We start from the raw sequence: 12588 nt of genomic DNA, 5'->3' as shown, positions 1-12588 counted from the left end.
ATTATAATAACAATAATTATAATAATCATAATAATAATAATAATAACAATAATAATAATAATAATAATAATAATAATAAGAAGAAGAAGAAGAAGAAGAAGAAAGGAGAAAAAGAAGAAGAATAACAATAAAAATGAAATTCACGCCAGTCAGCCAAACGAACCAGCATTATCCATAACAAAACCTTAACAATCCAGGCTTTTCCTCTTTACTCCCTTCTCCCTACCCACTTACCCATCGGCTTCTCATGCTGGTACTGAGAGAGCAGCAGAGAGGGAAGGTGGGACAAGAGCGCTCGCAGACAGGGAGCCTGATGCAGCCCCGTCATTCCCCACGTGTGCAAACGGGTGCGACAGAAAGCCGGGATGCGGAGCTTGAAGAACTGGTCATCCGATAGCGCTGTAAACACTACGTTCTGGAAGTGAGGCGCCATCTTGTTACATCCTAATTCTTTCATTCCTTTCACTAAATTGCTGGGACACAAGCTTCAATCATAACAAAGTGACAGCACAAGATTTTTCTGACATTTTATCAACACAGTGAATTTTTTTGCCATTCATACAACATCAGAAGCGCAGACACCTCATACCTGCGATCGGGACACGCAAATGGCCAAGCCAGACGTTCCACACCAAACCAAGGCATTAATTCCTCCCGAGCCAACCAAAGTCTGAAGTAGCGAGCCTTCTTGTAGAGACCAGACATTCACCATTCCATTCATGCTCTTCTGGCAACCTGGAAAAGAAAATTTGATTTGAAAATAGCTTTATCATTATCACTATCATCTATAGCATCATTATCACTATCATCATCAGGATATCATTATTATCATTCTATCAGTACCATCGTATTACCACTGAACATCACCACTAAAATTATCATTATTATTCTTATCAACACAGTTATCATCATTTTTACTATCATCTATATTGCAACTTACATCTTTATCATCATTGTTATTACAGTAGCATCACTACAATTACTTGACAAACTTTAAAAAAATTAAATATAATTAAAAAAAAAACATTCCATACCTGTTGCCAGCATAAGACCCGAGGTTGAGATGGCCAAGGAAGTAACTGGGCTCTGGTGGCCTCGAAGCTGCAGTTGGCACCTTGGGTCACATGACTCGGAACCTTCCACATGCTGTGCACTGTAATCACATAGCATAATTTTCTGTTCATTTATGAAAACACTTCATTATTACTTTAAACATATTATAAAGCAGAGTTCTAGATCATTCACAGATATGTACACCAAACAAAACAAAAGAAATATAGACATAATATTTCCTTTTTCTATTTTGAAACAATAGCCATACAAAAGAAATCACCAAAACAGAAAGAAATATATAGGGGAAAAAATATATATCGCAGCATCCTACCTGCCCCTATATTCTGAATCCCCAGTGGAAGCAGGACTCTGGGGCACTACCCACACTGTGACTAGACCATCCTCATGCCCCACAACTAACATGTGGGTACATTCCCCTTCAAGAACTCCACCTGCAAACATGGAATATGGTGATTTGTAAGAAAATAAATAAATAAATAAATAAAAATATTATCATCATTCTCAATAAGTAATACTATCTTGTGTGTGTAGCCTCTAAGACTGAGGATTCTGTACCTCTAAATTCTTCTCACTCTTAAATATATAAAAACTGAAGAGCTATACCACATAGTCAAGGTCTATGAACTCACTTATAACTGGAGACCATTTTATGCATAGTGGTAGAGATTTGTAATCCAAGGAATATACGGGAGTCCATCCACTTGACGTCTGAGTCCAAACCTTAGTGCCGCCTTCCCCACATGAAGCTAGCAAGCAACAGTTGCTACTCCATTCTAGGCACTGAACTGGTCCCTATGACAACAAGGGGATAAGCTGAGTAAACTTGCCTAAATTTTCCAATATATATTTCAGACAGTGAATTTCAGCCAACTTCCCATGAGCTTATCTAATCAAATACTTACCTGCTGGGCTTGAACAGTAACACTCCCCACGTCAGACTGGACTGAACAAACACGGACAACTCCGTCGCTGAAACCCACTGCCAGATCTTTATCTTGGTCATGCCACGCTAGGCAACTTACATACACTGTGGAAAGAAATAAGTAAAGGAGGTAAAAATATATTTTGATTACATGGGAATCATCATACATTTGTAGAAATCATTAAAAAAAAAAAGTCTTAAATTTATGAAGTTTTATCATAGAAATCAGTGCCACATTTTTAATGAAAAAACTGTCACTTTTTTTCTTTCTTTTTTCTTTTTCAATCTCTAATCAGGTTTAAAGGTTCTCTTATGCATCAAAATACTGATTATGTAACAAATAAGGTATACTTCCTTACCATCCTGCCTTCCAGCATGCCTAATAGGATTTGGAATAATGCCACTTGCTGTAAAGGCAGCTAGTGTAACAGAGCCATCATGATGCCCAGTGATCATGAGGTCACACACACCATGCAGAGGAGCCTCAAGTGCTGTTATGATGCTGCTACTTGTCCATGCTGCCACAGTGCTACCTGTAATGGAATATGGCCTTACAATGTACAAAGTGTAATACTACATCTTTCAATATAATTTCATAAAAAGATAAAATATTCATACAGCAGTATTATCTAGATCATCATTAGTATTCCTAGTCATTGCTCTCTACCAACCCACCAGTCAAACACTGGACAAAAGAAGTTCACACTTACTGTTCAATGGCCATATATTGAGAACATTCTCAGAAGATGCAGCGATGTGCCGTCCAGTTGGTAATGCCACCACATGTTCTATGGCAGGAGGGTTGACTGAGTAGTTGCTGTCATTCTCATCCTGTTGGAACACTAATGTGTGTTCTTGGCAGGCATGAGAACGCTGACTCACCTTCCAAGTTCTTACTGAGCCATCGTGTCCACTGCCAAAGGAATCCTTCTATGAGATATTTTTATAATCTTGAATATGTGACAATATTATAGACATGGCAATAAAATAGAAAGGGCTTTGGCATATACATTTATTTTCTTATTCTTCCCTTCAACCTCTTATTTACACTCAAAGCTGCAAGTACAGTACAAGACTTCAAAATCAACAAAACTAATGATCTCAAAGCTAACAATGAAAATAAAGAAAATTCACACAATTAAATCCAAAACCCTAAATATTAACAAATCACTGATATCTAATCTTAAAAGAATTCAAAGAATATTAACCTGGTAACAAGCAAGTTCTTTCCTGGCATCCAGAGGGCTCTCGAAGCACATGCAGTATGCCCTTCTAGGTAAGAAGTTGGCACACGTGGCAGAGCTCCTGTGAAGTCGGCTGCACTACTGATGTTAGGCCCCGGAAAATCACTACAGTGCTCAGCCAACTGTGCACGACCTCCAATGCATTCAACCTAAAAAGAACACTGATGTAGTAAACATGTCCAGGGGTATAGAAAAGAAAAGAAAAGAAAAGAAAAGAAAAGAAAAGAAAACAAAGAGTGAGAGAGAGAGAGAGAGAGAGAGAGAGAGAGAGAGAGAGAGAGAGAGATGTGTATGAAGCCAAAAAAGTTATCTAACAATGACTGACATGAAGTCACTTTTTATACAATGCCAATTTCAAAAATAAAAATTACAGACTTTACATACCACAACAGTTCACCTAAACATACAACTCTAAAACCATGAGCTTGTCCAGTAACTAACCAGCTGAGTTGCAGCCCATTGACGGTGTGAATGTGGAAGGCGCGTGGACAGGATGCAAGCGGCAAGGGCATTAGCGAGTTGAATTCCAGGGTCTCCCTGTCCCCCACTGGCTGTCACTGGAGATGTTACAGCTTCTCCTGAAGAGAGGATAAAATCATTTGATAAGAGGAACCATTCTCAACAAAGTAAGATATATGAAGTCGAACACGTATTTTCTTATGTAATTAGTGTTAATAATATATTTTGAAATGAAGTATAAGACCATAATGGCATCGTTTATCTATTGATATATATATTAGAATGACATTTTCCTTTATTGCAATCTCAAATACCCTGCATATTTAACTGATCAATAAACTAGAGATTTAAAAATTCCAAATACTAAACTTTAAAGGAAAAATTATACTAACAAAAAATCCAAAACTGACCTGAAATACCATACCTTTAGAGACAAACAAAACTAATAACCCAGAAATATCTTACCTTTCCCTGCCAAATGGATAAGGGAGGAATTGGCAGCCAGGAGGGATACGAGAGCCTGCGTCACGGGAAAGCTCGTCTGGTGCATGGCGGAGGCATTCTGGCAGCCTCGCCTTTCCTCACAAAGCGTCACATCGACATCTTCTTCTCCTGATCCTCCAACAATGTCTCCACTGGACATGCCCATGGCTGCTACCATCAAGTGCTGGAAATCACACGACAATTACATTCTGCTAAACTATCTAAAAGATGAATTGCAAGCATTTTATACCTGATCATCAGACATTTTAATTATTTTGTATCTATGTACATCTTTAAGAGAAAATATAGATCTGTGTTCCTGAAATTTTTCCAATTACCTTCATATTTAGTCACAGATATAAAAGATATTTGACCACCTGTTGAACTGGGCATATAAGATTTATATAGCACTTGCTAGGTAAAAACCAATAATACTTGACCTAAGCATTAAAACCACAAAGCCTTGAACAGCACCTGTGTACACAAATGTAGAAGCAGTTTGGCTGCATCTGTGTCGTTCTGGGCAAGAGCACCAATAGCATCACTCAAGTGTGCGAGGCTTGTGGTGATGTCTGTTGGCTGTAGCACTGCACCAGTCGTCCGGGCAGAGCCATCAAGTGGTACACGTCCTTCAAGAAAAAAACAAACAAACTCCACTAATAATAATTAGATCACCATTATGACCGTAAGCCATGCAAACTGGGAAGACCTAATTGTGTGTGTGTGTGTGTGTGTGCATGTGTGTATGTGTATGTATTTATGTATTTATGTATTCATGTATTTATATACTTGTGTATTCATGTATTTATATACTTATGTATTTATGTATGTATGCATATATATACATACATGTACATATATATACGTACATATACATATTCACATTTGTATGTATATACGTATATATGCATATATGTATATAAGTATATATATATATATATATATATATATATATATGTATATATATATATATATATATATATATATATATATAATATATATATATATATATACTATATATATATTATATATATATATATATATATATATATATAATATATAATACATATATATATATATATATATATATATATATATATATATATTATAATATATATTATACATATATATATATATATATATAACATATATAATATGATATATATCTAATATAATAATATAGATAGATACAATAAAGATGATAATAGATTAAATAGATAAATAGATAAATAGATAAATAGATAGATAGATAGATAGATAAATAGATAAATAGATAAATAGATAAATAAACATATAGATAGATATGCATAAAACATGAAAACAAAACATCCCTTAACATGCTGCTCCTACCTTGAGCAACCAGCCACATCAATCGGACAAGGAGGCGAACATCGCAGAGCCCCAGGGCATTCAGCCCAGCCCACAGATCACAAGACCCTCCACTCAGGGCAAGGAGAGACAGAGCTCGCATCACAACGGCACGAGCTATGGTGACCCTGAGGGCGTGTGTGGTGCGCCGGAGAGCGGAGATTCTTGCAATCGGGGAGGTGAGAGCAGCAGCCTGTTCTCCCAGGCTTCGATCAGGTACAGCGGTTATGTTGCTATCACGCGGTCGAGCTCCGGAAGCTGTTTAGATAAAGCAGTTTATTTTGTTAAGATCTGATAGGTGGCTAAAGAAACGAGATATTTGTATGAATGCATTACAAAGATACCTAGCAGCGAAAGGCAGGTGAATGAGGGTGACGGAAAGGAGGAGGAGGAGGAGGAGGAGGAGGAGGAGGAGGAGGAGGAGGAGGAGGAGGAGGAGGAGGAGGAGGAGGAGGAGGAGGAGGAGGAGGAGGAGGAGGAGGAGGAGGAGGAAGAAAGGGGAGGGAGGAAGGGGCAGGGGGTGGGGGAGAGGGAGAGGGAGAGGGAGAGGGAGAGGGAGAGGGAGAGGGAGAGGGAGAGGGAGAGGGAGAGGGAGAGGGAGAGGGGGAGGGAGAGGGAAAGGTAAGGGAAATGGAAGAGGAAAGGGAAAGGGAAAGGGGAAGAGGAAAAAGAAGAAGATAATAACAAGGTGAAATGATCAGGCTTTCACAAAAATGTAGTCCCGACATACTGTTTGTGGCTTCAGAGGATTCGCCAATGTTTGAGACAAGCGTGGTCGACCCAAGGGGGTCCGGGCGAGGGAAAGGCATGGGGTCCGGTATGGGCCTTCTGTCTGTGAGCCCGAGACGCGAAGCTATCACACTGTAATTGGTCATCTTCAGGTCAATCTCATTCATGCTCAGACCGTCATCTGGAACCAAGAGATTTTGCCTTGTTATAACTATATTCAATTATAATCTAAGATTACTTCTCTGACAATATAGACATGGGTAAATGTAGCCATTGCTGCAGTTTTTTGTCATCTATGCAAAATTAATAATAACAATAATTATATAATAATCTTGGTAAGACCTGCTGAAACTCTAACACATAAATTGTGCACACGCAGACACGCATATGCACACACACAGGCACATGCAAACGCACACGCACACACACATGCACGCGCACGCACACACGCACACACACACACACACACAAGAGACTTTACCTTCCATGGTGGCAAGAGGAGCTGGAGCCAAGTCAGGGGCTAGGACTGTAGTCAAGTCCCGCAGGCGATCTTGCCCATCGCCTGAGCCCCCAGAACCCCCAATGCTACTGCTGCCCCCTGCATGCTGCTCCTGACACACCTCGCATAAGATGTACGTCCCACCTGGAGAAATCCAAGAAGTGTTGTAATTTCGCACATTCTTCAACAATACTGGTACAGAAAATTAGGGATTAAAATCAATACAAGCAATATTGTCAATCTAAACCTTCTTCAAAGTACCTATTAGTAGCTCTGAATGATTCAGTACAACGCATTTTTTGCAAACCTTTTAATACACTGACAACTTGACTGTTAAGCATTCATAATGCAAAAGTGAAATATAGTAAATCAAAAGTTGCCACTACTTCTGTCGCCAAAAGTACGGGTTAGGCCTCTCTAAACCTATAACCTAGATGCATTTTGCAGACCAGAAATTCAAGACCATAGAAATGGGGTGCCAAAATATCTTCCATGTCTTTATAATAACTTCATTGTTATCACAGTCTTACTGTAGACAATAAAAGCAAATGTGTATACAGCAGTGCAACCAGCCAGAAATGACCATCATGCAACCAAAAATTCTGCTGTACTTCACTGACTGACACAGGAGGTTGCCAAAGATAATGTTGGATATGAGAAGCTACTGAACCAAAGACTTTTAGATCAGGGAGGCCCAATTTTCCATAATTTGATTAGCAGTTACTGCAATAACCTAAATTATGAAGCATCTAATTGATGAAAGTGAAGCACAGGTAGAGGCAAATCATACTTGGCAGAAAAATAAAAATAAAATCCACTTACCAATAAGCGTACCGCAAACGCCAGCCATCCAGGGCCGGGCACAACCAGGGTGGGCAACTCGCATGTGTTGACGGAGGTTGCTTGTGGCATGGTGACAAACTTCACAGATGCTGAGAGTCCTGTCCCCATCATTATTTGTTGCTACCTTCAAGATCAATAAATATGCATAATAATAATAATGATTCATCTGCAATGCTGGCAAATCTTCATGTACATAGATAGATAGGTTGCTCCACCCACATCTTGTGAAGCTATTTCCTTAAAACATTATTCATATTCTCACAAGCTACCTATCAGAACTAAGTGAACAACTCGATCATGTATCATTTTTGATGTTTTTGTTGCATTGCATACTGCAACTTTCCTCAAAGAATTCTTTAAAAATAGCTGATGTCCAAACCAAATAATTCAGTCTAAATACCCACTACAAATAAACTTCCAGATTGGTTTTGTGTACTTCTTTTTTATTGTATCATAATGCCAACTGCATCATTACTCAATGAATCTAAGATCTTGCCTCCATCAAAGCCCTCCATTCTCGATCCCTGGATGCAGATAAGGCAGAAGATCCCTGCATAGAGTCTGGCCCAACAGAGCCGCACAACCACTGGTCTAAATCATTGGGCAAAGTTCCAATGGAGTCGTCTGACCCTCTCAGTTGGTCTTCGAACCCCACTCCTCCATATCGGAAGCGTGTTGGCTCGCTGCGCCCATGCTGCATTTGTCTTGAGCTCTCAGTGTCCCTGGTGTCTAATCCACGTCCTTCAAAAGAAAAGTTTCTCTTAGCAAATTGTATATGCATTGGAGGTTTTTAATACATATATAAAATTTGTAGTGAGCTCTTTTTCTGATGAAAAATTATCCATTTCAGCTTATAATAACAGCAAAAACAAATAAACTCTGGAGAATGCTGGATATAAATGATGTGATTATAGATGTTCATTTTGTGAATTACTTAGCAGTTCTCAGTGTATTTTAGTGTGTGCATGTATGTATGGATAAATAAGTCTGGCAGCCACTGCCAAAGCCATCTGTTGCATGGCCTTTATTTGTGAGATGCACTGTTATTCTGGTTTACAGTGTGGGCTGAAAAGAAGCATAAGCTTTGACATTTCTTTCCATTTACACTCACAGTTTTTAAATGCAATTGTGGTGCTATCATAATACTGTCATGGCTACGAGAAAAGCAGTCTCTTGCAATTCAAGACATGTAAAATATGTACTTGTGTGAATGAACAGGCTGTCCAAGGTGTATTTCATATATACAGGAGAATGCTGGCTTTGGAATTTCAATTAAGCTTTTCAACACCATTGCCAAATTTACTCCACAGTTAACATGTTAAAAAAAAGATGATGAATTTCAGGACTGTTTGCCTACAATGAAAATTGGCTGTAAACAAGACAAGAATAAGAGAGGTTTCACATTACAACATCTAATGCCTTTAAATGCTAAAACATTTACACAAGTGATTAACCCAATGCCCCTGGGTACATGTGATATTCACTGTAGTTCTGTTTTGTGAAATGTCTTTCCACACAGATGGTACCTAGGAGTCAACTGGCAGGCTATGTCACCTCACCTGATTTCCATTTTCCTGGTGTTTTGGGGAAAAGTTGTTTTCATTGTTTGCTTGTTTGTTTGTTTTCTAATGCTTTTAAAATTGATGCTGTTATTATCATTATATTACTATAATGCCACTAACAATAATAAAAGAAGTATAAAATAAATAAAAATATTTCAGAAAATCAAGGAAATATGTAAAGAGGTCAGATAGGTAGGGCTAGTTAATTGACGCCTTGGTGACTCCACACTTGTGGAGCCATCTATGTGTAAAAATGGGCATGGCATATTCATATATATAATCCCTGTCAGCAATGGGTTAAAAAATGAAACTTTCCAGATAAGACTGCTTTCAACTTTTCCCTAAGAACAAATGTTGGTCAAGAGCCTTACCTGATGGTCTTGAAGGAACCACGGACGAACGGAGATCAACGCACCCTCCTCTTCGGAGAATCATCCTCCTTCCACTGAGATCCTGTATATCACTTCTTTCAATTAACTGGGAAAGAAATTGTATGGAAATATACTAACTAAAATGCAAAATAAGACTTGAACATAAAAGAATACTCTAGAACACTCATATTCTACCTTAAGCATAAACATCTTGTATTCACATGCAAGAATTCAGTGCCATTTTCTTTCAGAATAACTTACAAAAAGTAAACCCTCCATTTACAAAAGCTTTCAGTACAATCTATACAAAGCCACACTCTACCTGTGCAGCTGCAGCAGCAACAGAAGAAGACGAGGTGTCATCATGAGAACGCCTCCTCTCACTGGTCTCACTGGCGTCAATGCAAGGGTGTTCCAGCATCCATGTCACTAGCTGGTTGATTTGAGCTGCTGATGGTTCACCCTTATGGCCTGCAAATTGATAACATGGTTCAATTAGTTTCTAGTATTCCAATTCAAATATCAAATTTCAGGTCAGAGGTGCAAGGCTCAAGCTTAACAAGCATTTTGACAATCCTCACCTTGGGCAGCAATAGCTTTCTGAATGTGTTTGAGCGAGAATCCCATCTCCAGCAACGGAGTGGCGATTGGGGGAGGCAAGGGAGGGAGGGGGGTCAGAGGAGGTGAGGGAGAGTGACTCCTTGCCATGGGGGGAAGTGGAGCACTCTGGGGGGTCAGGGGGCCCACAGAACGACCCCTTGAAGGACTGTGGGTTGTGCGAGACGACTGGGAGGCAGAGTGTATAGAGTGCACTTCCCCTCCAGGATGACTAGCTGGAGCACATGGTACTGTTATAGGCAGACCTAGGGAAGGAATTGGTCGTTTGGGGGCTCTCACATCTGTTCCTGTCGTAGGAAGTTCAGTGATGATACTCTGTGGCCGTTCTGTCGCCTCCACAATCTAGAAGAAATTGAAATATTTCAAACATGTACAGAGAGCACACCAATGAATTCTCAGATGAATGATCATAACAAGACATCACTTTACAGGGGAAATTCCATATTCATAGAGAAGCTTACTCACCTGATCTGTAGCTCTTTCTTCATTTGCTGTCAGAGCCATGATGCGAGACTGGGTGTCTGCGACACTCAGGCTGTCTTCTGCCCAGGCTCTCATGCACATGCTATGAAGAACCAGGTGCGATCGCTCCACTTCAGCCACACTCACTTGCCTAGAAATTTATTCAGTTCATATAAATCATGTCTGCAAAAACTTCTTTTGACACCAACATTTAAAATATTATGGACTTATATTGCAATGCAAATGATATACATAAAGGAGCTCTATTTTATCACTCAAATGGATTTATCCACATCCTTCTGCATTTGCATAATTCATTGGAGAACCACTTTTGACACAATTATTTCCAACAATTCATTGGGAAATACATTTTTTGGATGTAGGTATTAAGAACTGCCCTAAAACCAGAAAACACAGTGGAATGTGAGACCCAGATCTAGTGACTGAATACAGTCCTCTGCATATAAAGGCTTAAGATCATAGTGGCAGTGATACCTTAATCTACAGCCCATCATCCTTTCTGTGCAGATACAAATTAGTAGAATATACAACAAATAACCCCTAATCACAGTGAACTTCATTACATACACAATACAATATAAATTTCCATAAAAACAGTATGAGTAAATATTTTAAAAAAAAGAGAGAGATGTTATATATAAATAAAGAGGGGAAAAAAAGGAAAAAAAACATACACCTTTGTCATTTCCAGCATACATACCTCTTAAGTGGCTGAGCTAATGTACAAGCAGAAACCAGATGTCTGACAAGAACTCTTATTGCTGTGCGGATTTCATCTTCTTCGTGTAAAAGGGACACAGAACTACCCTTTTCACCTCCATCCTGTTTAAAAGCACCATGATTTAGATTTAATTATGGTTTAACTGTCTCATAGGTTTTTTAAATTTCTAACTTTCCTCCTAGATGAAATAACAATATATGAAATCAGTTAAACCAAACAAGATAATGATTCCTTTACTTATCAGTTCACTGTGCATCATACACAAAAAACATGTGGTATTAAAAGGAAAATAGCCACAAGAAGAAATTAAATAGTGCCTATTTTCCTTTTCATATTTATGTACATGTTACTGTGTTTGTGTTCACGTGGTATTAAATATAGAAGCAAACAAAAAGTTTTGTAAATGTTGTATGAATTAAAAAAAACTGATATTCCTTTCACTTAAGCATACAAACCTTTTCCTGGGCAGCCTTGGGAACCAGCAACATCTCTGCATAGCGTGTGCAGTTCATGATAGCACAAATGGCACGCAAACTGGCACTCTGGAGGAATGCCAAGCGCAGTGCCATGCCTTCCTCTACTGCTAACTCTCCTGTCTGAAGAGACAAGAATATGTACATGAGATATTCTCTTGCTAGCAGGAACCCTGTCCCTTTTGCCATATAGAAAAGGTTACACATATTCAATCAAAATCATCTCATCATCATCCCATGTCCACAAAGCCAAGATGACAGACAACTTCACCAAGGTGTACTAAATCGCAGGTATTTACATTAGTTACCTGAGGAGAATCTTTTTGCGTTGGCACTACTGGCTCCTGCTGCTCCGGGACTTCCACAGATCTCCCAGTCACCTCATCCATAATGTTCGTTACAAGCTGGTCTGTCAACAGCTCCATTGTCAAGCCATCACCACTTCCCCTGTAATGAAACTCAATCAATATCTAGCACTAACAAGTTCAATGTAACAATTATAGGGAAAAAAAACATGAATGAGAATTAATAAGCTTAGCACAGCAGATGTAATTGGTGCATTTCAGTGTACCAGGATTACATTTGATGAGGACATGTGGGTGAAATTCTTCAATCACACACCATGTTTTGAGTCTCAATCACACCTTCTTAATATGACTGTTCAAATCATGTAAGCTCATATCATTATGATCTTTTACAACAAAACACACAGAAGAGTATAAAGACCAAAAGAATATAA

General features: G+C 38.8%; 1 protein-coding gene across 1 annotated transcript in view; it reads right to left on the bottom strand.

Annotated features, from left to right (window-relative positions):
* LOC119596632 (probable E3 ubiquitin-protein ligase HERC1) overlaps positions 1-12588 on the bottom strand; it is a 63718-nt gene that overhangs the window by 14469 nt on the left and 36661 nt on the right. The window contains exons 36-59 of the mRNA XM_037945968.1: positions 12149-12296; positions 11832-11972; positions 11356-11477; positions 10638-10785; positions 10136-10514; positions 9877-10025; positions 9555-9660; positions 8118-8362; positions 7601-7745; positions 6761-6922; positions 6281-6460; positions 5533-5808; positions 4657-4811; positions 4165-4366; positions 3682-3818; positions 3205-3389; positions 2707-2909; positions 2356-2529; positions 1977-2101; positions 1704-1866; positions 1385-1505; positions 1035-1153; positions 590-735; positions 235-415 (exon numbers count right to left, since the gene is read on the bottom strand). Of these exons, the coding sequence (XP_037801896.1) occupies positions 235-415; positions 590-735; positions 1035-1153; positions 1385-1505; positions 1704-1866; positions 1977-2101; positions 2356-2529; positions 2707-2909; positions 3205-3389; positions 3682-3818; positions 4165-4366; positions 4657-4811; positions 5533-5808; positions 6281-6460; positions 6761-6922; positions 7601-7745; positions 8118-8362; positions 9555-9660; positions 9877-10025; positions 10136-10514; positions 10638-10785; positions 11356-11477; positions 11832-11972; positions 12149-12296 (4112 nt within the window). The remainder of the gene's footprint in view (positions 1-234; positions 416-589; positions 736-1034; positions 1154-1384; positions 1506-1703; positions 1867-1976; positions 2102-2355; positions 2530-2706; positions 2910-3204; positions 3390-3681; positions 3819-4164; positions 4367-4656; positions 4812-5532; positions 5809-6280; positions 6461-6760; positions 6923-7600; positions 7746-8117; positions 8363-9554; positions 9661-9876; positions 10026-10135; positions 10515-10637; positions 10786-11355; positions 11478-11831; positions 11973-12148; positions 12297-12588) is intronic.

This window comes from Penaeus monodon, chromosome 38 (genome assembly GCF_015228065.2).
Source record: "Penaeus monodon isolate SGIC_2016 chromosome 38, NSTDA_Pmon_1, whole genome shotgun sequence".
Taxonomy (NCBI): domain Eukaryota; kingdom Metazoa; phylum Arthropoda; class Malacostraca; order Decapoda; family Penaeidae; genus Penaeus; species Penaeus monodon.
The sequence above is the reverse complement of the archived record's forward strand: the minus strand, read 5'-3'. Positions and strand labels throughout refer to the sequence as shown.